The following is a 23,283-nucleotide window of genomic DNA, read 5'->3' on the forward strand; positions in this document are numbered from 1 at the left end:
TTTATAAAAGTTTCAATAGTAACACTACTTCAAAATCATATGAAAATAAAATAAAATAAAATTTAGAGACAGTATATCGTAAAATATAAGACAAAATAAAAGTATCTATGTCATAAAGTACACAAAAATTCATCTTTTTGTCTAGCTTTAAGTTGAAACATTTTCTGATTATTTTTTTTCGAAAAAATATCAACAAATCTTCCATATTTTTCCCACATGGTGGATGTTATTGTTTGACTATTTCTACACCAATATGTGTCTTGACTATCAACATGCAATTGACTACTGCTCCAGGATTGAAGTGTTTCAAAGCTTCCATGAACCTCGGTAACTCGGCAAAAGAACACTCCCAAGTACCATAAACTTTTTCAAAAGCCTGCTTGCGATCAAGATAAGTTTTTCTTTTACTTACTGAAATGGCATATCCTTTAAGAATAACTGTTTGACAATCTTTGATGGGAAACCTGAAATTAATAATAATATTAATTATCAAATAAAAAATGAATATTTTCTTATTAAATAAAAATCATCTAGGAATAAAATTGTACCTTGGCGTTCTTTGTATATCAACATGGAGGATGTTAGCAATCATCTCAACATCCAAGTTGAAATACCCTTCGCGGCACGTACCCATATCACATGTATGTTCTTTAATGTGTCTTCAATTTTCCACATGTTAGTATGTTAATCAATAAAAGAAGTCAACCTAAATTGACATCCTTGTTCTACACGCCTGCAAACAAGTCGCCGCCATGATTTCTTGTTGATTTAATAACAAAGCACTCCCTTGCTATGTTCAAATGTAGAAGTTTAACTGCTCTTTGCAATTGCTTCTTTGAATTGAATAACATGTCTTTTTTAATATAAATAGCATCATTCATGAAATCTTCTGATTCATGCCACGTACATTGTGATGTATATTCATCATGTGTATCACCAAAGATATCTGGACCATCCGAGAGATGATCAAGATAGGAATTTCATGATTACGAAACGGACTCATGGACATTGGTCTTGGCGATCAATTGGGAGTCAAAAAATCATCATCACTAGATGATGCCTCAAATGGAACATTATCTCCTGATTCCTCAGCATTAGGCAAGTCATCACTATCACTAGCTGAAGGTGAGCCGTAATTAGGAAGGTCACGATCATCGATATTCACAAAATCAATGAGCTCATCTTGTGTAGTATTTTCCCTATATATGTTAAAAATATATAAATATTTGACTCATGCAATTAACTTACTCAAATAAAAAAATAAGTGTTAGACATAGCGATAATCATCTGCATCAAAAGTAGGCGAGACATGAAAATTTGAGGATGTCCCAACATTTTTCGTCATTTCAAAGTGTGTGGACTGACCAAAATAATTATTTAGTCCATAACTTGGAGCAATATCCCTATCTTGCTGAGGTAAACCTCTACAAAATATATAATAATAAAAATAATAAATAATATAAATTAATAAATAATTGACAAAATCAACAAACAATAATTGAGCATTACCGATCACTATTATTGATAGTTTTGTTTAAATCAAAATCAAATCGGCCGGTAAGAGTATTTTGATAATGAGTCATTTTAGGAAAATCAGTATATTGAGTTATCGGAAATCCATCAATGCTATTATGATTTTCTAATTAGAGATGAACATCGACTGATAAAGGAGAACGTTGTTGACTAATCTTAGGCTCCTTCATAACATAGATTCCAAGTATTGTTGACTTGATTTGATCTATATAGTCATTTGGAACCCTTAAAAAGTCGGTCAACGATTCGTCATTATAGATAATTCACTCTCCAAAATTTACTTGTCCTTGTGATAAAAATGAAGTAGGATATTCTCCGGCTATAATCAAATTATAATTGTACTGTTTATACCCATTCTTTTATAAATTGATGAAATAAATTTATGATATCGAACATTTATTGGATATTTAGCATTGTGTTTGGGAGGACAATTATAATAAATGATATTTCCGTCACGTATAATTTGTCCATCTCAATAAATTGAAACTTTAACTTTAGGTGTAGAAGATATTTTTTTAGATTGATTTGAACAAATATAGAAGACTTTATGTTGTAAGTGCTATCAACTATGTATAAACGTCCTTAAATAGATTTTTCAGAATAAAATAATAAAAATACATAATGAAATATTTTTTTTCGTTTTAATGACATATCAAATCAATATAATTTATATGACAACACTGAAAAAACTTTTTCAAGACGTGAAAAATATTTTTCTTATAAAGTGTAATAAATAGTTTCACTTTATAAAGTGGAAGAAAAAGTTCTACTTTATAAAGTGTAAGAAAAAGTTCCATTATATATTAAAAATAAACGTTATGAAACTAACGAAAAACGTTTAAATTATTGGATATAGTGAAACTTTTTCTTCCACTAAGCTTGTTTTAGTTACTTGCTAAAATAATGACTTATTTTGGTTACTTTTATATTTTTGTGGCTTATTTTGGTTTCCAAACTCTTTTTAATCTAATGGGTCATTACAAAAAGTTGAGTATGTAATTATAGATATACTTCATAATTCATGTACATATTTAATATATCTATTATCTAAATAGAAAGCTTATCAAGCTATTTTTTGTGAAGAATTTTTAGTAAAAAGGTTTAGATATTTGATATCAAATGTGTATGTATGATAGACTTATATTATAGCGATATCTTTGATGTTATTTTATTTAACATTATTCCAATTACCAATAAAAATGTAAAAAGCTTATTTGTACTGTTTGTATACATCAAATTAATGTAATTTTTATTATTAGACAATTTAATGAATAAAACATATATTAATTATTTATAATTAAGTAAAATAAATTATAAATTTAAATAATAACATACATGTATTGACTTTATGTATACAATCTATAAATTTTACCCAATAAAAAATGTAATTAAAAAGTTAATCCTTTCTTTATTATATAAGTTTAGTTTTTCAGTTTTTCTTTTTACAAAAAGCTTTCCTATGACCTATGAGTTTCTCAAAAATTAAAATAATTGGACTTTAATCGGAAAAAACTTATTTTTAATCCATAGGGGATTTGTATTAGTCGATTTACCCGAATTTCATGAACCAACTTACCCGACCCGATTAAATTCGGGTTACGCATGTATCTATAAATATTAGGGCAAATAAGGGTCGAGATATTTTTCTCATTCTCTTTCCAGCGAAGATGTACAACGGAATCGGCCTACAAACGCCGCGAGGCTCCGGCACCAATGGCCACATCCAGACCAACAAGTTCTTCGTCAAGTCGAAGACTAACAAAGTCCTTGTAGACGGCGGCAAAGGTTATGAATCCGGTCAAGGAACTGCCGGAGTGTCGAGGAAAGCAAACAAGGACATTCTCGAACATGACCGGAAACGGCAGATTCAGCTCAAACTTCTCGTCCTTGAGGAGAAGCTTGCCGATCAGGGATACACTGATGCTGAGATCTCTGAGAAGCTCGAGGAAGCGCGAAGGAATCTAGAGGCAACATCTGAGGAATTTGGAGGACCTACTTATGAAAAGTAATTTTTATTTTTTGAATTGTTGTTATACTTTTTGCTTAATATACGCGTTTGGATTTTGGTTATGAACTAGCTAATGAATTTCTAAAATTTGACTGATTTGATGCTGTTATCATTCGTATTTAGAGGATTTGCCATGTATTATATTTGGAGGCAGTAGAATTTAAGGAAATAGAAATATGATAAGTAAGAAGGAAATTGGAAAGGGAAAAGAAGTGTTACTACTTACAATTTTGATGTTTTTTAGTTCATTTTTTTTTACCTTTATCATTTGTTATGGACTGTGAAACTATTTTTAAAAATTGGGATCTTTTTTATCTAGTAGGGTTTTTAAGGAGATAAAAAATGCTGTTTGCTTTCATTTTAGGCTTCGATAAGAGGGACATGCCAGTTTAGCAGGATGAACAATAGAATTTGGATACAGATATAATTAAGTCTTGTTGATTCTTGTTTCCTGAACATTAAATTTCTTAATTAGTTTCACAAATCAGGACCTAATTTGTTAGATTTTTTCAGTATTTTGATAGATACTGTGAGGTTGATATGCAATAACTAAACTTGTTCATTCCAGGGTTTCGGAAACACAAACACACCAGATCACTGCTTTGAAAGAAAAACAAATGGAAAACTTAAAAGCTGCTCTCAAGATAGGGGCTGAACACGAAACTCAGAAGAAGAAGCATGATGACGTAGCTCATTTAGAAGAGGGTGAAGTTAATGACTTGGCAAAAGAAAAGGACGAGGGTAAGCGTCATAAGAAAAAAGAGAAGAGGAGAGGACGTGATGATTCGTCTGACACTGATAGCAGTGAAAGCGATGCCAAAGAGTCTAAAAAAACCCGTAAGAAGGCTCATGCTAGTTCTGATTCTGATACTGCTGGTAGTAAAAAGTCAAGAAAGTTGTCTTTCAAGGATAAGAAGGTTAGAAGGCGGCATCAAAGTGACGATTCGTCTGACACTGACAGCAGTGAACACCATGCCAAAGAGTCTACGAAAACCCGTAAGAAGGCTCATGCTAGTTCCGATTCTGATACTGCTGGTGGTAAAAATGCAAGAAAGTTGTCTTTCAAGGACAAGAAGGTTAGAAGGCGGCATCACAGTGACGATTCATCCTCTGATTCTGACTCTTATTCTGAGTCTGATCATGAGAAGAAACATGTGAAAGTCCATAGGAGACATTTTGTGGGTGATAATGATGACCGTGATGTAAAAACCATAAAGCTTCAACAGGGTAGAAGACATGATTCCGATGATGATAACCATTACAATGACCTTGATGTCAAAAACAAGATGGTTCAAAAAGAGAAAACACATGTGGATAAATATGATGATGGTCATGATGCTAAAAACAAGACATCACATAGAGGTAGAAGACATGATTCTGACGACAATGATGATGGTCTTGATTTTAAAAACAAGAAGTCACAGAGAGTTAGAAGACATGATTCTGATGACGATTCTGATGGGAGTGATCGAGTTAGAAGACATGATTCTGACTACAATGATGATGGTCGTGATGCTAAAAACAAGAAGATTCAGGAAGGGAGAAGACATAATACTAAGGCTACGTATTTGATTGATGGATCAAGTGCAAGTCAGGAGTTGTTGCGGGGAAAGAGAAAACTAAACGATGAAAGCCCGGATCAACGTGAAGGGAAGTCAAGGAGGAGGGATTCTAGTAAAGATGAAAAGTATGGAAGGGCTGATACTGAAGCTGAGAACCCAAATAGGTCATACAGGAGTACGGAGGATAGGAGTAAAGATCAACAGACAAGAAGATGCGGCAGAGAATATGAAGGTAATGATGGAGAGCGTGAAAATAAGATTCAGAGTGGGAATGAGTTGCAACGTGAAAGCCGACGGGAGAATCGAGATTTTGAAGTGCGTGGACAGGAGAGAAGAGAAAATAGGAATGATGACCGCTGGGAAAGGAAACACAAAAGAGATGAAGAGGAAGATCAGTATGGGAAGCATGAGAAAGAAGGGGACTCTCAGCGTGGAAGGTATGAACAAGAGGAGGAGCATAGAAGCAGAATGCGTGATAATCACAGAGGTCATGATTCATACAAGAGGGTTAGACATGATGATTCACATTCTAGTGGAAGGAGAAGATATGACGATGAAAAGCATGCTGATAGGCAGACTAGGCGGTGAAAGCTGCTCAATAGATATTTTGTCATGTCAGAAGATCAAGAGGTGAGTTCAAACATGAGATATACTTCCCTTGTTGTTTACGGGAGAGGTCCCTTAAAATGAAATTCATAAAGAAACTCATAATTCTAGTATGTTCTTTTTTTTATGCACTGCTTAATTACTTGCAAAGTCCTTCCACTAACAGCATATTCCCTTATAAACTATGTACTGCTCAGGCATTAAAAATATACTGCTAGAAGTGAAAACTAAAGTGTCCTTGGAAAGTAAAAAAAAGACGTTAGAGCTTTGCTGACCTTAATTTCACTAACAGCTTCAATCAAATGGGATAGTCACTTTCTGCTTACGTCTGGGATCTTGGGTTTTACATATGTTATATAGTATATGGGTTTACATCCCCGTTTGTTTTTTTCTTCCAATAAATTTTAAAGAAATGTCCATGCTTTTCATGGAAACTGGAGCTTTGATCATACCAAGCTACCATTACCATTTGAGTGGACAATTCTTTGGACAATTCTTCAATTCAAAATTGCCACCTGAATCTTGAAAGGAACTTATATTTAGCATGAGTGGATGAGCTGCTGAAAGGAATGGTAATTTTTTTCCTCTTTGGCCAGGTGTTTTGCTACTATGTACAGGTGTTCCTTATTCAAACTTAGCTAATCTATGAGGGAATATTACTTTTGGTCAAGGCAATGAGATGTAGATAAATTTGTGCTAAACTGGAATGTATTTGATTGTTAATAAACACCAAAAAATTGATTAAAGGCTCTTGTTTTCTTTGGCCATATTCTTTACACCTACGTTAGGATTGTTTGTTATATCCCCCCTTATAAACTGATTATATTGTTGGGCTCCAATTCTCTTACAATCTTGACACAAACGGTTCAAAAATTTATGGTTACTGAGCTGAACATGCTCTTTTCCAAGTGCGTTATGCTTCAGAATGAAGCTTAAAAAATGTACGCATTTATATCCTTTAGAAGAATAACATTATGTGATAGGCTGACATTCTCCATTTTGTTCTTCCTATTTAAGGCAGCTCATTGGAGGGGAAGAAGTGGCTGATGTCTGGAAAACAAGCATAAATAGGCAAAGTTCAGTTCTCGAAGTACTCTGAAGTGTAGCTAAATGGGATTTTCCTGATGACGATGAAATTGTTGTGCAAGGGTTGGCTATAATAAGTTCTTATGTTGTCATATCTTTCGACTCTCGTATGATTTCTTATTTGAGAATGTGTGCCTACATTTACTTCCTTGGGTGAAGTTAGGTTCCAGGCTCATATGGAACATGTATGTTCTTCCTTATGGTAATTTTGATTGCAATAGATTCTGCAGAACATGTTGTGGAATAGATGATTTTGATGCTTGTGGTCGTTTGATCGAACACACTTAAAAGTTTTTCTCTTTAGTTGGGCTCCAATCTAAACTTGTATGGAAACTATATCATTTTTTAGTTACTTTCATGGGGAAGTATCTTGTGAAAATGTATTTCATGATGTTTGATTGTGGGTCGAAAGTACTTTTGAAATGAATATAAATCAAATATTATTTTGATTCAGCTTTTGAGGACTAGGTAAGAACAAGCAAAGCGAATCAAAAGTTGAAGATGAATTATAGGTAAAAAAAAAAGAAAGGTTATTATTGTGAAATCGTTTTTTATCTTTGGTGAAATATTTTACACAGATCAGATCCATATTCCAAAGACATACTTTTTCTGTTTCCAGAGTCCTAATACCACTTTGAAATTTTTTGGTTAAAAGTAATGATTTTGCTTAATATCACCAATGGAAGATGTACATATTGTACAAAAGAAATGAGTATCATATGGCTTAAACTTAAGCCATGGAATGATAGAAGTTTCATACATATAATATACCTAAATAAAATACATGGCGAACCAGTTTGTGCACACCTAGACTAGTAGGAAGCTAAGTTGAAGCTTGCAGCATCACAAAAGTACAAGTGTCTGGTAAACTTGTCCACCGAGATAGGAGCAAATGTGCTCACATGTAGTATTATAGCTAGAGGTGTCCTCGCGGAGCCATAAATGTAGTTAACTTACTCAGGGTACAAAAAGGGTTTGATTCACGACAGAGATTTCTGATATTGTCGTACCCAGTTGTCATAATCCTGAAGGAGTTGTTGCAATAGCAACGGTACTAGCCTGTCAACTAAAGCTTGCATCATTCTGTGTAAACACATGATTCACGGTCAGGATTGAGAATTTTAGATGAAGAACGAAAGTTACAGAATAGGTAAAAGAAGTTGAATTTAAAGATGACTAATGTGTATGAAAATCATGATGGTTGTTTCTATTTGCGATAGGAGTATCATTTTGAACCTATTAGATTCTGAAAATTGAAATGAAATGTTTGCAAAGTGCAAAACAATGTTTATGCAATGATAAAAGAGTGTTCAACTGAATTAAACTAGTACCGAATCTATGAAGACCTCTATGTTCATTCACATGCTGATAAGCTGAAATTATCAAGAAAAAGTGTCACCGCTAACTGTTCATGATCAACTTATCTTCTGGAGCGAAGGGAATTATTGATAGGACTTGGCAAATGGAAACATGCAGACGTACTGAGGTTCAATGAAATGGACTATTCTTAGTGCAAATGATTCCGAAGAAGTGTATATCTAAAATCTAGCAAGGACCACTAATGACTGTCGGATTCTTTGCTTTTAATATGGACCTTGCTCTAAGAAAAATCCAGGCACAACAACGCACACATATTAATAAACAGAGTCTGGTTAATGAGTAATTTAAACTGCAATAATTGTTTTTATCACCATTTCCGATTACAGAGAGTAAAGACAGTGTAGCAATAGACTTACAAGTTACCGGGAGTCTCAACAGCAGAAGTAGGCAGCATGGTGAATGGCATCGTATATATCTGCAAGAACAATTTAAGGTGACTTCTCGGATCTACAGGGTCATAATATTCAAGAAACTTCTCTTGTCAATATGATAATTGTACTGTGTTCAAAGGAAATATATCGAAAATACGTTTCACTGTGGCATGAAAAGAATCTAGTCATTCAAATACATTTAGACCTCGGTTTTGTGAAGTGGAATAAAAATCTGAAGATTGATAGATCGTTCATGACCCATCAGATCTAATTAAATCCTGCATACCACATTCTGGTGTCGCTAGTCTACAACCAGATGAATCAGTGATATTTACTTTGGGAAGTTCAGACTTGAACAAAAGAAGAAAGTTTAACTTGAGAATTTAGAGTGAGAACAGTTACAGAGGTCATCTCAATTCCAATTAAGCCTTAACAACTCAACGATGAGAAAAGTAGCAGTAGATTTATACATATATATGACACCACAAACATATAATGTGCTATCAATCTAACAATCTTGATAACAGGTCTTTTTGTTTCCTACTTTTTTATGGATGTCATGCTAAGAGTACTTTTTTCTGAATAGCAGGTCCCTCATAAAAGCATATCCGAAAGGCGTAAATAAGCATAGATAACTAGAGAGGCGGCTATCGTTCTCCTGATTAGTGTAGGTCAAGGATTCGAGCCGTGGAATCAGCCTTTAATGCGGTGTCGGGGTAAGGTAAGCTGTGTACATGACACCCCCTTTGGTGCCTTCTTGGACCTGCATGGAACGCATGATGCTTCGCGCACCTGGCTGCTCTTTTAGTGAAGGAAAATACGCTACTGTAAATCATATATGACAAGGAAGTGCTCTCTCTATCCCTTGTTGTATGTATCTACACATGCACGAGCATATAATGATGTCATCCCAGAGAAATTCTATGATGAAGAACCGGTAGCCTTTTGTTTCTGAGAAGCTTTTCTACATTTGTCAAAGGAGATTTTGCATGAAGAATAAGCATAAACAAATTTAGGAAAGAGAGGGATAATAACCTCGAGAGATATATTCAATTTCACATCAACATCAAGGAAAGGCTGAGATCCAACTGTTTCCCACGTTATACGGTTTACCATTGATGCTGCAAGTTAAAAACACATTGCATGTGTTTAAAAATGTAATCATAAATTATGATAAATATGTTACAAAAGCTCAGCTTCGTTCAATTTGACAAAAGTTGTCATGCTCGAGTGTTGTTTTGGTATACCTGAAAAGTGGTCATTCTGCTGCTCAACCAAATCAGAACCCTCAAACTGCATTGAGCATCAGGAATTTAGGATTATATATCTTCTTAAAGGATAACTAAATTGTAAGAAAAACAGATCTCAAATTTAATTGAAAAAAAAAAACGAACAAAGATCCCAAGACATTTATCACAATCGCAACGAGGGAGTATTAAGTTATATGTGGGGGATGCTAACGTCCAGAAGAAAACTATTCTCTTGCATGTACAAAGACAGGGAAATTAAACCTTAACTCACTCCTTGGTCCCCTCCTCTTTCTATTACTCCCTCTTCTCTAAAGGTACTAACTACCTCAAAAGCAGATAGCTGCAAATGAGAAATTGCATGACTGGCAATCATACAAACATGAATTCATAAGAAATCTTAAGACAACTAAAGATCTACGAGCCTTTAGCTACCCCGTGAAAGAAATCAAAATTAGAACCTCAATTGTGATAGAAACTTTTGAAGATTCTTGGTCTAGAAGAAAGAGGTGTTGAACAGCACATCAGAGACGCTAATTCCTTAGGTTGGGTGATGTTTCCAGAACAAGGAGCCTTACCTTGCAAGACAACATCTCCACAGTGCAGTTTTCGCTAGTCGGGTTCACTTTTAGTGTCAAAACAGGGGCAACTTCAAAATTTAGAAGTTGAACTTGTGGAAGAGTACACCTGCAATTAAATCATAATCAGCAAGATCTTGTAACTCTTATATGAAATAGGCTGCGGAGGACACATGAACTATTTTCTCTGATGAAGATTGGAGTATCTAATATCCATACATGACTGTTCCTGATTTTCAGTCACCAAATAGAAAGGCACTACTACTAAAGTAGTCAAATGCTCTCAGAGACTACAGGCCATTTTCATAATATGATTATTTGACAGTTCCACACACTAAAGGGGAGAAGAAAATTATTTTTACCCCAAGTTTGATTCTATATTCAAGAAGCCAAGAAAGGGTTGCTCTAATGTATAACCCATTGCTTCTAACTAAGAGTTGGGAGCTTAGGTCAGAAGGAAGGTATATGAAAAACCACTGTTAGGCCTCAGGAAAGGGGGATTAGGGGCTGGAGTATACCAAACTTAAAATAGTTATCTTTTTTAAGAAAATCAATCATCAGACAGCATCTACTTAACGTTGACAAATCCTGGTCATCTAGCTGCAGAACAACCAGATTTATATATCCTGCACACTAAGATGCTATAGTAAGATTCCAGAAAAATCTCAAAAACATATTGAAGTAGTATTATAATTAGTGCAAATGATAGCCATGTTTTCTCAACATAAATCCAGTGGGATTTCAGATCCGTGTAAGAAGTTAGGCTACTTAGCATGTCCATTGTTAATTAGTTGCTATTGGAATTTATTTGTCATCTTTCATATTTGGGGGGTAGAATCTCATTTATATGCAGTTCTACTTTATACATCAGAAGATTTTGCTTGGTAGTCGCTGGAGTTTTTGTTGCGTAAGCTGCTGGTTGCACATTTCTTTCCCCCACATTCAATTGGCTCTTACAAACACCAGAATTACTGGATGTTCATAAGAATTGACTTTTAACTAAATGAGCCTCTGTTTTAACTACTTTCTTTCTAAGTGGTTACAGGACAACTGGCAGTTTATTCATAAGTCCCTTTTCACAAAGAGTTAGTAATTAAGTCTTGGTTTAAGGTGGGTGCCTTGTGGTCAGCAGCAGTTAACTCATTAGTGTTTAATTATAAAAATTGTTTAGGTTATAATCTTACGTTGATATCACTAGCACAGGGAGTTAAATAACATTCTTCTTTTGAAGGTCCCAAGTGTGAACATGGGGAGAGGGGCTGATATACCAACAATTTATTGTTGCAAAATTAGCATAGATCAAAATAAACTTCTTTATATCAGTACATAGACCAAAAGAACCTATAGCTAGGATGTTGAAGAATTTGAAAATGAAAAGCACAAAGAACCGAAGTCTCACGTCATCATAGTATATGAAAGCAAGAATCAGGTTATGTCAATAAATATCAGGTGGTCATTAGGCAACACCTACTCACAAAACTTAGAAATCATTAAGCCTTTCGAACTACTGATGAATCTCAGAAACAAGCTTCTCAAGTTACCAAAGCAAAACTGGATGCACTAATTAATTTTAAATTTATACTAGTTATTCCATTCACATGTGATTACCTGACCGTACAAAAAGTGGATCCGTAAGTCATTTAGGATGCAGCATAGAGGCGAATTCCCTATGCCTTATGGTTCATATACCAATAGAAGTATAAGAGAACTCATAAAACTGTATGATATAGTTTATTATTTCAGCATCCTAATAGTTCGATCAGCTTCATCTCTTCGCACAGTGGCGTTATTTCTGCAAAGCTTCTTTTGTACTATCATTGATGCTTCCATTTGTTTTTCAATACTTGAGCAGATAACTTGAAAACTACTTAACGCCTAGCTACAATAATGAAATGCAATATTTCACACAGCAGGAACAAATGATAGAAGAGAAAGATGGGATGTCCTTGGACCAAAAGTACCTAGACAAGAATAATAGGCAAGAAGATACAAATCATTACCTGTACGTATTAGAATCAATAGATTCAAAGCTTTGCAAAGCTCTCTTGTTCAACATTGCCTCAATACCAGATTTATGGCTCAGAAACTCACTTATGTGCAATGATTTACTGTCTCCACCAATACTGTAATGTTCGGGGAGCTTAATTCTGTCCTTCTTCCTGGCAGAAAGGTTTGCTCTCTTAGCATCTGAGTTCGACAAGTTAGACTTGATCACTTTGACAACTCCAACTCTCTTCCTGAAAATCCTCATTTTCATTTAGCCATAATATGATGAGGAAAACAAGAAGATTGAACACTCACTATTCAATTGATTTCTCTTACTTTCCTCTTTGTCCGTTTAAAAGAAATGTATCTTTCCTTTTTCGGCAACTCTCTAGTTCTAACTTTCTATACATGAATAAGACCACAAAATTAAAACGCATTCTCGTACAATCTTTAGTTTAAGACCACATGGTTCAACAATCTTCTTTATTTTCTTAAATTTCGCGTCAAATCAAAACCAGACAAACAAATTGAAACAAATGAAGTATTTATTTAGATACACAATCATTCCCTTTCAGTCCCTCCTGCCTTTACTTCTCTATCATTGTAAAACAGACAAAGGCTAACAACAAGTCATGAACAACAAAAAACATTAGACATATCTCTAAAAAAAACATGAAATTTCTTATTCAATGAAAAAAATTAGTGAAAATTTTCTTGATTCTACTGTGAATGAACTAAAATCACAAATCATTTAACAAAATAACACTAACCCCACCAACCCAACAAGAACAATTTCATAATTTAACATGAGCAACATAGTCAAAAATCAAAAACAAGAAAACACCACTTGGGTTGCATAAGAGTAAATTCACCTTGAAAAGGAGCATTCTTGGAATTGAAATGATGGAAATGAGCAAGACCCATATTGAATAACCCTCATAACTACTTGTTGATGAGCAGCTTCTAAGCTTTAATGTACAAATTAATGTGTAATAGCCATAGCATTGAAGAGAAATTGAAGCAAAGTTGATGATTTTCTTTTTAGCTGAGAAAGTGGGAGTATGTGTTCCTCCATGTTTGGGAGTTTGGCTCATCAACCATATCTATCCATTCACGTGTACAACTTGGAAAGAGCTACACCAAAAATAGGATTTCGAGTTCGAATTTGAAGTTTATTGGTTTCGATAATAATTTTAAATTAATCTATAAAAAAACTTAGTCTATATTTAAATTTATAGATTTTATTATATTTTTTTTTTATTTAATTAATGGTTAAATAAATTTTTTCCACACTTATAATAGCGGAAATAATTTGTGGATCATAAGATTGGTAGATAATTGTGATTTCTTTATCTTAATTTGTGTGAAAATGTTTTTTTTTTTGCTATTACAAAGAAATTGATATTATGTTTTCCAAATTTTAAATTTTTTTTTTAAAAAAAATAATTAAAAAAGAGGTTTACAATGAAACAGAGAAAACAAATTATACAAGTGAAATTTCATATTGACTATATCTTTCTTGGCTCTTTTGCACGTTATCTTTATCATACCCAGCTCTCTCCTTCTACATTACTCTATCAACTCTGATATTTATTTAAATTATATATGAATATATTTAGAATATGACACATAACAAAAAATTGTCAATCTAACAGGAATAATTATGTTGTCTAGAAGATAAAAGAATAAGCAATATTACCTAACTAGAAACTTATACTGTATAATTCAATCTAAATGCACTAAATTTTAAATAAATCATATTTTTTGTTTGATCAAAAAAATTTGTGTAGAGCCATGTTCTCGAGTTAATCATATCAGTTAAATTAAAAATAATAAATTTATTTTTTTATTTTCGACGTCAGTTCGTTTATCACAAAATTCACCTATCGAGATCCAAGTTTATTAAAAAAAATTATGTCATGATGTTCATTTACATCTATGAGTGTCCTTTCTATTGAAGAGTTTCCCTTCCATTTCGCAGTTATTTGGATTGATATGAGCTAAAAAACATATCAAAATTCAAATTAATTAATTCTTATTAAGTTTTAATTGCTTTATTTATTATTTTTATATTGTAATATTTAATAACTTAAACATTTTTCTTTACTATGATTATATATAGCCTGTCAAATTATAAAAAATAATTTGAAGAGACCTTCAATTGATAATGTGGGTTAAATATTAATTCAAATTTTGATTGAATTGAACTCAAACAAATTGAGCTAATAAATAAGTGGGTCAATAATCAATCCAAACTTAAATAAATTAAACAAATTATGATTTCATGAGCTAATTTTACTGACAAAAAAGACATTATTAGTGGATCAATAACACCTACAATATGATATGACATAATAATTTTTAATAATTATGCCTTAGTATCAAACAAGAATAACAGTATCATATTCAATGAAATCCCACAATTGACGTGTGGGATAGATGAAGATAGATATAAAAAAGGGAAAATGCATAAGTACCTCGTCAATATATGCTCGAAATCTCAGAGACATACTTATATTATACTAAGGTTCTATTACCCTTGAACTTATTTTATTTCTACCCCTTTTCGGCCTTCGTGACACTAGCTTGAAAAAAAAAAGTCAATCAGCGTTGGACCCATAAGATAATGCCACGTAGGCCCAAAAGGGGTAGAAAATTATTAATAAAATAAATTCAGAAGATAATAAGATCTTAATATAGTATAAGTGTATCTCTGAGATTTCGAGCATAGGTTGAGAGGTACTTGTGCTTTATCCCTATAAAAAATCTAAAACCAACAATAATAGAGTATCCAACCTGAATCCTCGAAAATAAGTCATTACTCAACCTATTAACCTAATGCACAACCATCACACCTTCGTATTTAAGATCATATCATTAGTAATCTGAAGTTGTGTCATGTCATGTCTAAAATAAAGACAATTCACCATAGATGTATTTTCTATAACAGCTCATATTCTATTATATCGTCATATCCAAATTTATAGGACACATTTTGAATTTCGATATTCAAATACGTTTATCTTTGATCATAAATTTTTTATATATCTTTTAACTATTCAGGATTGTCAATTATTCTGACCTATTGTACTTTTTAATAAGTTTACAAATATATAAATTTTATTTTAAAAAAATGAAGATGTCATGCTCGAATTTCCAATAAAACTTTAATTATTTGACTCTCGAAAAACGAAATGTGCAATGAGTGCCAACAAACAAACGAAGATAGAATCCTAGCCATCCATTTTGATTAACCAAAACTTAATCACAACCGTCAAATTAATCACCAAAAATAAACAAAAACAAATCACTATACTCAAATTCTATTAAACCCCGCCAAAACCTGTAACAAGAAAAACTAACTTTCTTCCTTACAAGCTCTGCTTCAATGGCGTCTATACCCAAATCAACAAAGGAACACCCGTTTCTCGATCTCTATAGTGATGATGATAAGCTTCGTGAATCAGCGAAAGTTCTCTTGAATTATTCCAAAGAACACTTCCCAGTTTCTTTAATTGAGCAACTTCTCCAAGCAATTGAATGTAGCTTACGAGGATCGCGTACAGGTATTCTCTATTACGATATTTTAAGCGATGTTTTACCATCACTTTGGACCAAACTTCCGTTAAGTAAGCGAAATGACTTGAAGATCTGTTTACATGAAAAGGTTTGGGTTGAAACAGATTATGAAACACTCAGGGCTTGTTCATCTTGTATATCGAGTTTAGCGGGTTTACTTTTCCCTAAAAATGAATGGAATTTTTTGTTTCGCTTAATGTTTGAGCATTTGGGTACGAATTGGGACAGGAAATTGTGTGTTATGCTTTTATGGAATGAAGTGATACCAAAATGTCCTGCAGTTTTTGTACCTTATGTTGATGTTTTGATTGAGGGGTTTACAGACATTATGCGTACTGTATTGGAAGATCATCGTTGTAGGGTTGCTGCTGCTAGGGCTTCTGTGAAAATGATTTTGTATTATTCAACGCCCGCGAGTTATTGCAAGTTTTGTAGTCTTTTAGAACATGTGATAATGACTTTGTTTGTGGCAATTAGTGAGGAAGATCTTGTGTGTAGACTTCTTGAGGATTTGATTGTTTTGGTTGGGGTAGAGACCGCGGTTTTTGAAGTTCATATCAGTGTTGTGATTAAGAGTATGGCGAGGATAGCTGAGAATTCGAAGTTAGGGGAAAAGTTAAGGCAGCTAGCTATAGAGTTTGTTGTTACTTTGGCTGAGGATAGAGAGATTGGGTGTGGGATGATGCAGATGCTACCAAAAGAACAAGTTACTAAATTGTTTACTGTGTTGACTGTGATGTTGGTGCATATTAAAGATGACCCTTGCTGGGGAAATGCAACTATAGATGATGAAAATGAAGAGCAGTTGAGTATGCGTAGTTATGCTATGGAGAGTTTGGATAGGCTAGCAATTGCATTAGGGGGAAGTGTAATTATACCTTGTTGCGCTGTGGGCTTGTACAACCTCTTGCATAATGAAAATTGGAGAATTCGTCATGCTGCCGTTACAGTAATTTGACTGATTTCAGAAGGATGCTCAAAGGTAGTATTCACTCTTTCTGCTGCGTACACGCTACCTCTCTAGACCCCACTTATGGGATCACACTGGATTACTTTTGGCAAATGAAATACGTTTTGAGTTTGATTCTGGTCTGAAAATTCCCAGGCATTGTTACTGGAGATGGAGAAACTTGTGCAGACTATTGTAAAACTAATCCATGATGAGCACCCTCGAGTATGTTGGGCGACAATTCGTACAATTGGTCAGCTATCAACATATCTGAGCCCGCATTTTCAAGAGCAATATCATCATCAGCTCCTTCGAGCTTTGATAGAAGTATTGGATGATATTGATAATCCCAGGTTGCAGGTACTTTTAATGACATATGACCAATGTATTAACTCTTTGTTCTCTAATTGAGAACTCTTGACATATCAAAACTTATCCATTGCAAGTACATCTGGTTGCCGACTAATATTCTCTCTTGTGTATAGACACGTGCAGCTTCAGCGATAAAGTTGTTCAGTCAAAATTGCAGTGCAGATATCTTGAAACCTTACCTGCACAATATAGTGCGTAAATTAGCTGGGTTTCAAAAAGTAATGTCACCATTATCAATCTACAACATATTTATTTGTTCACGTGTATAAGAGTAATGACATAAGCTCTTGACTGTCATATCTCTGATGTGATTTGAATTTATATTTAACAAGTAACATGCTGCATATTCCAGAGAGGAACTGCAATGATGAAGGAAGCATCTCTTGCAACTTTAGCCTCTTTAGCTATTCCATTACAGGTACTTTACTTCAGGGGCTCAAAAAGAACTCTAATTTTCCAATGCTCGAAGTTCTAAATTTCATTTGCTTGGGACACTGCAGGAGGACTCTGCATACTTATACGATGCTTTAATGCCTACTCTGAAAGTTATCGTGGAAACTGCTACTAATGATACAAGTAACACGCTACTGGCCAAATCCACGGAATGCATTACCATGGCTGCAGTGGCTGTTGGAAATCTAGCAATCAATGATTATGTTGAAAAGGTGAATACAATTTATAAATTTCCATTAGTACTTAACAGGCATTATATAAAAGTGAAACTATCAACATCACTTAAGATCTGAAAACGCATTTACCTCATGTGATATGTTATTGTAGGTCACTGCAGTACTCACTTCACTGCACGGAACTCAAACGGAGATAGAAGATCCAATGAGGAGACTTCTGTTACTAGTATGTTGATACAAGTTAAGTTTGTACAATTTTCATTTCTTTTCTTTTATGTTTTTGGCTAATTTACACTTTGATTCTATGACAGGAATGTGGTAGACTATGCAAATTCTTGGGGGCAGATTTCCTTCCTTATCTGAGACTTGTCATGCCCATTGCGTTAAAATCTGCTTTGCTAAAGAACTGTTTGAGTGTTTCCGATAATTCAGATACAGATGATTCTGATTATAAAAGGTTGGATCTTTTACCATAACAACTCGTATGAAGTTTTATTTAGATGGATGACATATGTATTAGTATTATCACTATTTTAATGATGTAGATGGTTGTGAGTTTTCGTACAATTGAATTTCATTTCATGTATTAAGAGTTCCATACATGCTCTACCATATGAACCTACTATGTCGAATTAGAATGTAAATAAAGTGAATCTGTTAAGTGACTTTTGTGTATCTGCCTGTTTATTTAGAGACAGCATCTCTGAGTCAAAGGAAAACATCTGTTTTTTCCGCGCACTTAAATAACACAGTTTGATTCGGTAAATTTCTATTACCAACCTTTAGTTGCAGTCTCCCCAAAACAGCCTCTCTACCTTCCAAGGTAAGGGTAAAGTCTGTGTAGGCACTACTCTCTCCAGACCCAACTTGTGGGGATTACACTTGGTATATTGTGTTGTTGTTTTAACCCGAAATTGCAGGAAAGAAGTGAAATAAGCAACTTTAATGGAATAAGTTTTTTGAGGATGTCTTCAGCTGACATAAATATCTTCTGTAGCATGATTAAAGCCACTGATGGGAATAAAATGATCGGGATAAGAGCTGTACTTCTGGAAGAGAAGGCCTTGGCCTGTCATATGCTATGCTTCTTTTCAAATGAGTTAAAGGAAGGGCTGCATTTATGGGTTAATGAGGTCTGTCTAGAAAATTACAGGTCATAGCTAATCTCATTTACAAGGCTTACAAAGTAGCATGCTGATTTTTACTTAATTTGTGGTTTATGCAGGTTGTTAGTGCTTTAGTTCCGAATCTTACCTATAAATTCAGTGAAGAAGTTAGAATGGCTGCCGTTTCTGGTAAATTTTCTACATGTGTCTTCATCTTATCATTCATTTCCGCATTATAAACCAAACCCGATTGTTTGCTAAATTGCATTTATTCCTTTTTATAGCAATGCCGTTACTGTTAAATTCAGCTTCTTGTGCTATGAAGAAAGGGCTACTTGTAACAGGTTGTGGCAAGTCCCCAGTTCAAAAGCTATCTGACACTATTATCTCGTCTTTGCTTGATGCATTAAAAAAGGTAATTTACCTAGTGTTGCAGCAAAAGTTTAATCAATATTAATACGATCCTTAGGTAGTTGTACTTTTCCTTTAGGAGTCAAAGGTACAAATTCAAGCAAGATTATTGGAGGCGTTCAACAAAAGCATTCAGGTAAATAACTCTCTTGTCTTCTGTATAGCTTATTTGTCTGTGCACTAAGAAGTACTTATCACAGGTTCCGGGTTCATGTCTAAGTAAAAACCAAGCTGCAAAATTTGTTGATGGCATATCAAAGGTTCTCTCCAGATGCTCATACCGCAAAACAGAAAGAGAGAAACGAGCTAAAGAACACACAGGTTCAAGGGAGCAGGAGCTACTTAAGGAAGAAGCTGAGCAACACTTAACTATATGTAGAAATGTTAGCGTTTTACAACATAGCCTCTAATATATATATATATACACTTAACAGGACCTTAGACTTACCTTCATCGGTTTCTTTGTTTTCCTGAATTCAGATTGGCATTTGCCTCGGAACTATGGTGAAAAAACTAAAGGCATCATTCTTGCCAAATTTTGACAAGTTTTTGCCTTATGTATCACTTATGTAGGTAAGCCACTCTCTCTTTTGATGTACTATATGTATAATTCAATTCATGACACCTCTTACTGAAGCATCAAAAGTGATTAAATTGATATCAACTGCTCGTTAAGCCAGTCTCTCGAGAAATTCTATGGGGAACTTCTATGGTTTCTTTGACCTTAGACATTTCCTTTTCACCTCTCTACGTACTTCTGTACAGAGTAATGATAGAACAGCAGAAGAAAGAAGAATTGTAGTGCACCTTTTCCGTGATGTTGCTGAGCAGTGCCGAGAAGAAGCATTCAGGCACGTCTTGCAATTTTCAGTGTCTTATTGATCATGATAAGTTCAGTTGGCTTAGCTGAACGTCTTCTTTATTTATCAGGTACTATGAGGACTGGATACCTCTCCTTCTTAGAATTTACAATCACAAGAATCCAGATGTTCAGCAGGTTTTCTATTTATTCCTTCTTTTACTATTTGTTTCCCAAGTAAGTCTTTGGTATATCCTTCAAACCTGACGTTCTCTATCTTTTCAGCTCGTGGCAACTGCAATTGGTATTTGTGCTGAATTCGGAGCAGATTTCCTTAAGCCTCATACTAAAGGTAGCTTTGTGCGTTACACTATGCTTAAGGTATCTATTTTCTCCACTAGCAGCATCTGACTTAGCTGCTTAATGGTGTTTCCAGGAATACTCGGTCATTTAAAAACTGCAATGGAGAATCCTAATGCAACACACCCCGATAACATCATGGCTTACGAGGCTGCTGTTTCTACCTGTGGGAAGTTAAACCAGTTTGTCTCAGAAGGCATCTCCTATGAGGTGCTCTCTTACTACTACTCCTTCCTATATCATTCCAAAAGAAAACTTCATACACTAGAACACATATACAATTTCTCTTGATTGTAGTTTTGATAGATTTGTCATTCATCGACTGACATATCATAAATTGTTCTTGTCTCAGTACATCCTGCTCTGGCTTAACCACTTACCAATAACATGTGATCTTGATGAGGCTAAAATCAGTCACGAACTGCTTTGTTCAATGATGGAGACGTAAGTATTTCCCGTAGGCTACAGCAATAAGTAATCAATAACTAATCAGAACTTCAACATACCTTATGCATGCTTGCAACTGTATCTTGATCTTTCAGGTCAGAGCAGAAAGTTATTGGCCCTAACGGATCTTATATACCGATTATAATAGCAATTTTTGCTGAGGTAGTACCCTTCATCTTACATGCACCAAAGATTTCCTCCATTTTATAAGCTTATCTTCATTTCTGTTTTCCTCCAGGTTTTATGGGCAGGGAACAATTTGGCCACAGAAGAAACTAGGACGCGAATTATCAATCTATTGAAGAAGTTCAAAAGAGAAGTGGAGCCTCTTGTGTTGTCCAAAATATTTCAAACATTACCTTTAACACATCAAAACATGTTACGCATTGTCTTATAAACTGTTTGTGCATTCTTTGAGTAGATAGATACATGTACAGAACGAAAATAGCTAACTGTAATACTCGCAGACTCATACTTGTTGAGTGAGAAAGATTACTGTAAAGAGTGTGATTGTATACATTGTAAAGCTACTGACTTGCTTAACATCATCAAGGCAAACTTCAAAGTTACATAATCATTTGTGTTTTGATAATCGTGATGTTCAAGACAGCTTGTATGGACCTCACCTAATATTACTTAACACGGTAATGCCTGATACCTCGCAGCAGTATGTAAACTGAATAACTCTGTTCATCTAGGCTTGGGCAGATAGACGTAGATTTTCATTTTGAATTACCATTCGTTTTCATTATACAAGAGACTAAAGAAACTGAAATCCAATTCGAGTCCTACAAGTTTTGACTTTTGATTTTGAAAATTGTTGCCTATGAAATAAATAAATGAAGTTCTTGATTTTTCAATTATCAAAAATAAATATAAAAAATTAAATGTGCTCAAGGGAAATCAACCCCCATTCAAAAGACAAACTAAGCTAAAATAAGTTTCATTATTGTTTAAAATAGGAATAAAAAATCTGTAAACTTTTCTTGTCATCGTGACAAAAATTCAAGTTTTAACAAATTTTGAATGTATGGACAAATATTTTGATTTGTGGTCTTAAAAGTTGTCTATGGGGTAAGTGGGGGTCAAAAATTTGAAAACAATCCATTTTTAATGTCATTGCATATAATTTCTTTAAATCGAAAGACGGGACTTTCGCACAAATTAGCATGGACACTAATGGGTTTATTAAAAATGGGCCGAATTTAGAGTCCACCTTTTTATGGGTTCTCTCCTTTGGGCTTCACATGGATTTAAGAGCCCAAATAATGATAGGGGGGGCTTCCATTCACCAGCGCAGACTAAAAGTGTTTTCCGAACCGTGCTCCAACCCCGGCGATCTAAGTGAAGCGATGCCTTTGAAGTAGCGAATCTATAGGTGTGACTGAACTCGCCGATCAGGCGTATACTGATGAAAATAAGATTCTTATGAGAGAAAGCCTCCAATACGTATGAGTATAGAAAGCCCAAATTTATTAAACCATTGCTAACTTGGGAAATGTATTGGCACAACTTTCATGATCAAAACTATAAGAGGTTGTCTGCTGTGATGGATAAGGGTGGTTAATTCGGGGATAAATTTTGAATAGATTTTGATTTTTTCTACGTTTAATGTGCGAGATAAAAATAAATAGTCTCGGGATAAAAAGATAATCCAGGGATGAAAATTTGGTGTCTTATTTGGTTGAGATAAATTATCTCATACATATATGGTGATATAAATTAATTCCAAAATAGCTAATTTTGAGATTACTTGTTTCCTACCAAACGATCTCTGAGTACATATAATGATCCCTGAGTACATAGTGGCTAAATTTATAATAACAAATGCTTGTAATTTAGACTTAAACACTCCAATTTGTTTTTACTAAGTTTGTTGCTATTCAATGTTGATGTGATTCATAAAATTTTTGAAGTTGTACAAATGATGATTTTGTAAGTTGAAGTATTTAACTGACACACACAAAAAAAGATAAGGTATCTAAATGTTTATACTCAAAATTGAAATATTTACTTATCATACGTCAACCTTTACGAATGTCAAGGATTATCACACTATCAAATCCAAGAAGATAATAAAACTAAAATAATTTAAATGTCATAATATTAAATAAATAGACACATATGTATTCTACATGGCGCAAGCGCAATGTACATGAAGTGTAAAATCAAAAAAAGAAAAAAGTGTAAAATCAAATTATTATACTATTAAAGACAATGATATCAATTTGGAAAATAATAGATACTTGATAAAAAAAAAGAAGAAAGATTTGC

At 34.0% G+C, this 23,283-nt stretch overlaps 4 protein-coding genes across 9 annotated transcripts; 3 read left to right on the forward strand and 1 right to left on the reverse strand.

Moving 5' to 3' along the window:
* The first annotated feature begins 3,170 nt into the window (after positions 1 to 3,170).
* Positions 3,171 to 7,160, forward strand: LOC101245685 (uncharacterized). 2 transcript variants are annotated; one of them, XM_004246021.5, is made up of 3 exons: positions 3,171 to 3,538; positions 4,110 to 5,733; positions 6,727 to 7,160. In XM_004246021.5, the coding sequence occupies exons 1-2, from the start codon at positions 3,201 to 3,203 to the stop codon at positions 5,689 to 5,691; spliced, it is 1,920 nt and encodes a 639-aa protein (XP_004246069.2). In that variant the 5' UTR covers positions 3,171 to 3,200; the 3' UTR covers positions 5,692 to 5,733; positions 6,727 to 7,160. The 2 variants fall into 2 exon arrangements, with proteins under 2 accessions (XP_004246069.2, XP_010325658.2); XM_010327356.4 differs by having other exon boundaries at positions 6,731 to 7,160.
* On the reverse strand, positions 6,786 to 13,418 carry LOC101245279 (uncharacterized). 3 transcript variants are annotated; one of them, XM_004246020.4, is made up of 7 exons: positions 13,230 to 13,418; positions 12,372 to 12,608; positions 10,372 to 10,480; positions 9,794 to 9,839; positions 9,582 to 9,667; positions 8,532 to 8,590; positions 6,786 to 7,878 (listed from the first exon to the last, which is right to left on the reverse strand). In XM_004246020.4, exons 1-7 carry the CDS (start codon positions 13,295 to 13,297, stop codon positions 7,776 to 7,778), a joined length of 708 nt encoding a protein of 235 aa, XP_004246068.1. In that variant the 5' UTR covers positions 13,298 to 13,418; the 3' UTR covers positions 6,786 to 7,775. The 3 variants fall into 3 exon arrangements, with proteins under 3 accessions (XP_004246068.1, XP_010325656.1, XP_010325657.1); XM_010327354.4 differs by lacking the exons at positions 6,786 to 7,878; positions 8,532 to 8,590 and adding an exon at positions 8,898 to 9,424; XM_010327355.4 differs by lacking the exons at positions 6,786 to 7,878; positions 8,532 to 8,590 and adding an exon at positions 8,898 to 9,497.
* Positions 13,419 to 15,745: 2,327 nt separating this feature from the next.
* On the forward strand, positions 15,746 to 19,127 carry LOC101253519 (uncharacterized). Its single transcript, XM_026032636.2, has 9 exons — positions 15,746 to 16,885; positions 17,042 to 17,245; positions 17,371 to 17,475; positions 17,610 to 17,675; positions 17,758 to 17,922; positions 18,038 to 18,112; positions 18,198 to 18,343; positions 18,884 to 19,039; positions 19,112 to 19,127. The coding sequence occupies exons 1-9, from the start codon at positions 15,746 to 15,748 to the stop codon at positions 19,125 to 19,127; spliced, it is 2,073 nt and encodes a 690-aa protein (XP_025888421.2).
* Positions 18,393 to 21,474, forward strand: LOC112941978 (uncharacterized). Of its 3 annotated transcripts, XM_069287770.1 has the most exons (8): positions 18,393 to 19,407; positions 19,483 to 19,539; positions 19,604 to 20,400; positions 20,488 to 20,554; positions 20,639 to 20,772; positions 20,915 to 21,006; positions 21,105 to 21,171; positions 21,248 to 21,474. In XM_069287770.1, the coding sequence occupies exons 5-8, from the start codon at positions 20,665 to 20,667 to the stop codon at positions 21,404 to 21,406; spliced, it is 426 nt and encodes a 141-aa protein (XP_069143871.1). In that variant the 5' UTR covers positions 18,393 to 19,407; positions 19,483 to 19,539; positions 19,604 to 20,400; positions 20,488 to 20,554; positions 20,639 to 20,664; the 3' UTR covers positions 21,407 to 21,474. The 3 variants fall into 3 exon arrangements, with proteins under 3 accessions (XP_069143871.1, XP_069143870.1, XP_069143869.1); XM_069287769.1 differs by having other exon boundaries at positions 19,604 to 20,772; XM_069287768.1 differs by lacking the exons at positions 21,105 to 21,171; positions 21,248 to 21,474 and having other exon boundaries at positions 19,604 to 19,786; positions 19,884 to 20,966.
* Positions 21,475 to 23,283: the final 1,809 nt, after the last annotated feature.

The sequence above is a fragment of the Solanum lycopersicum genome, chromosome 8 (genome assembly GCF_036512215.1).
Source record: "Solanum lycopersicum chromosome 8, SLM_r2.1".
In the NCBI taxonomy this organism is placed as follows: Eukaryota; Viridiplantae; Streptophyta; class Magnoliopsida; order Solanales; family Solanaceae; genus Solanum; species Solanum lycopersicum.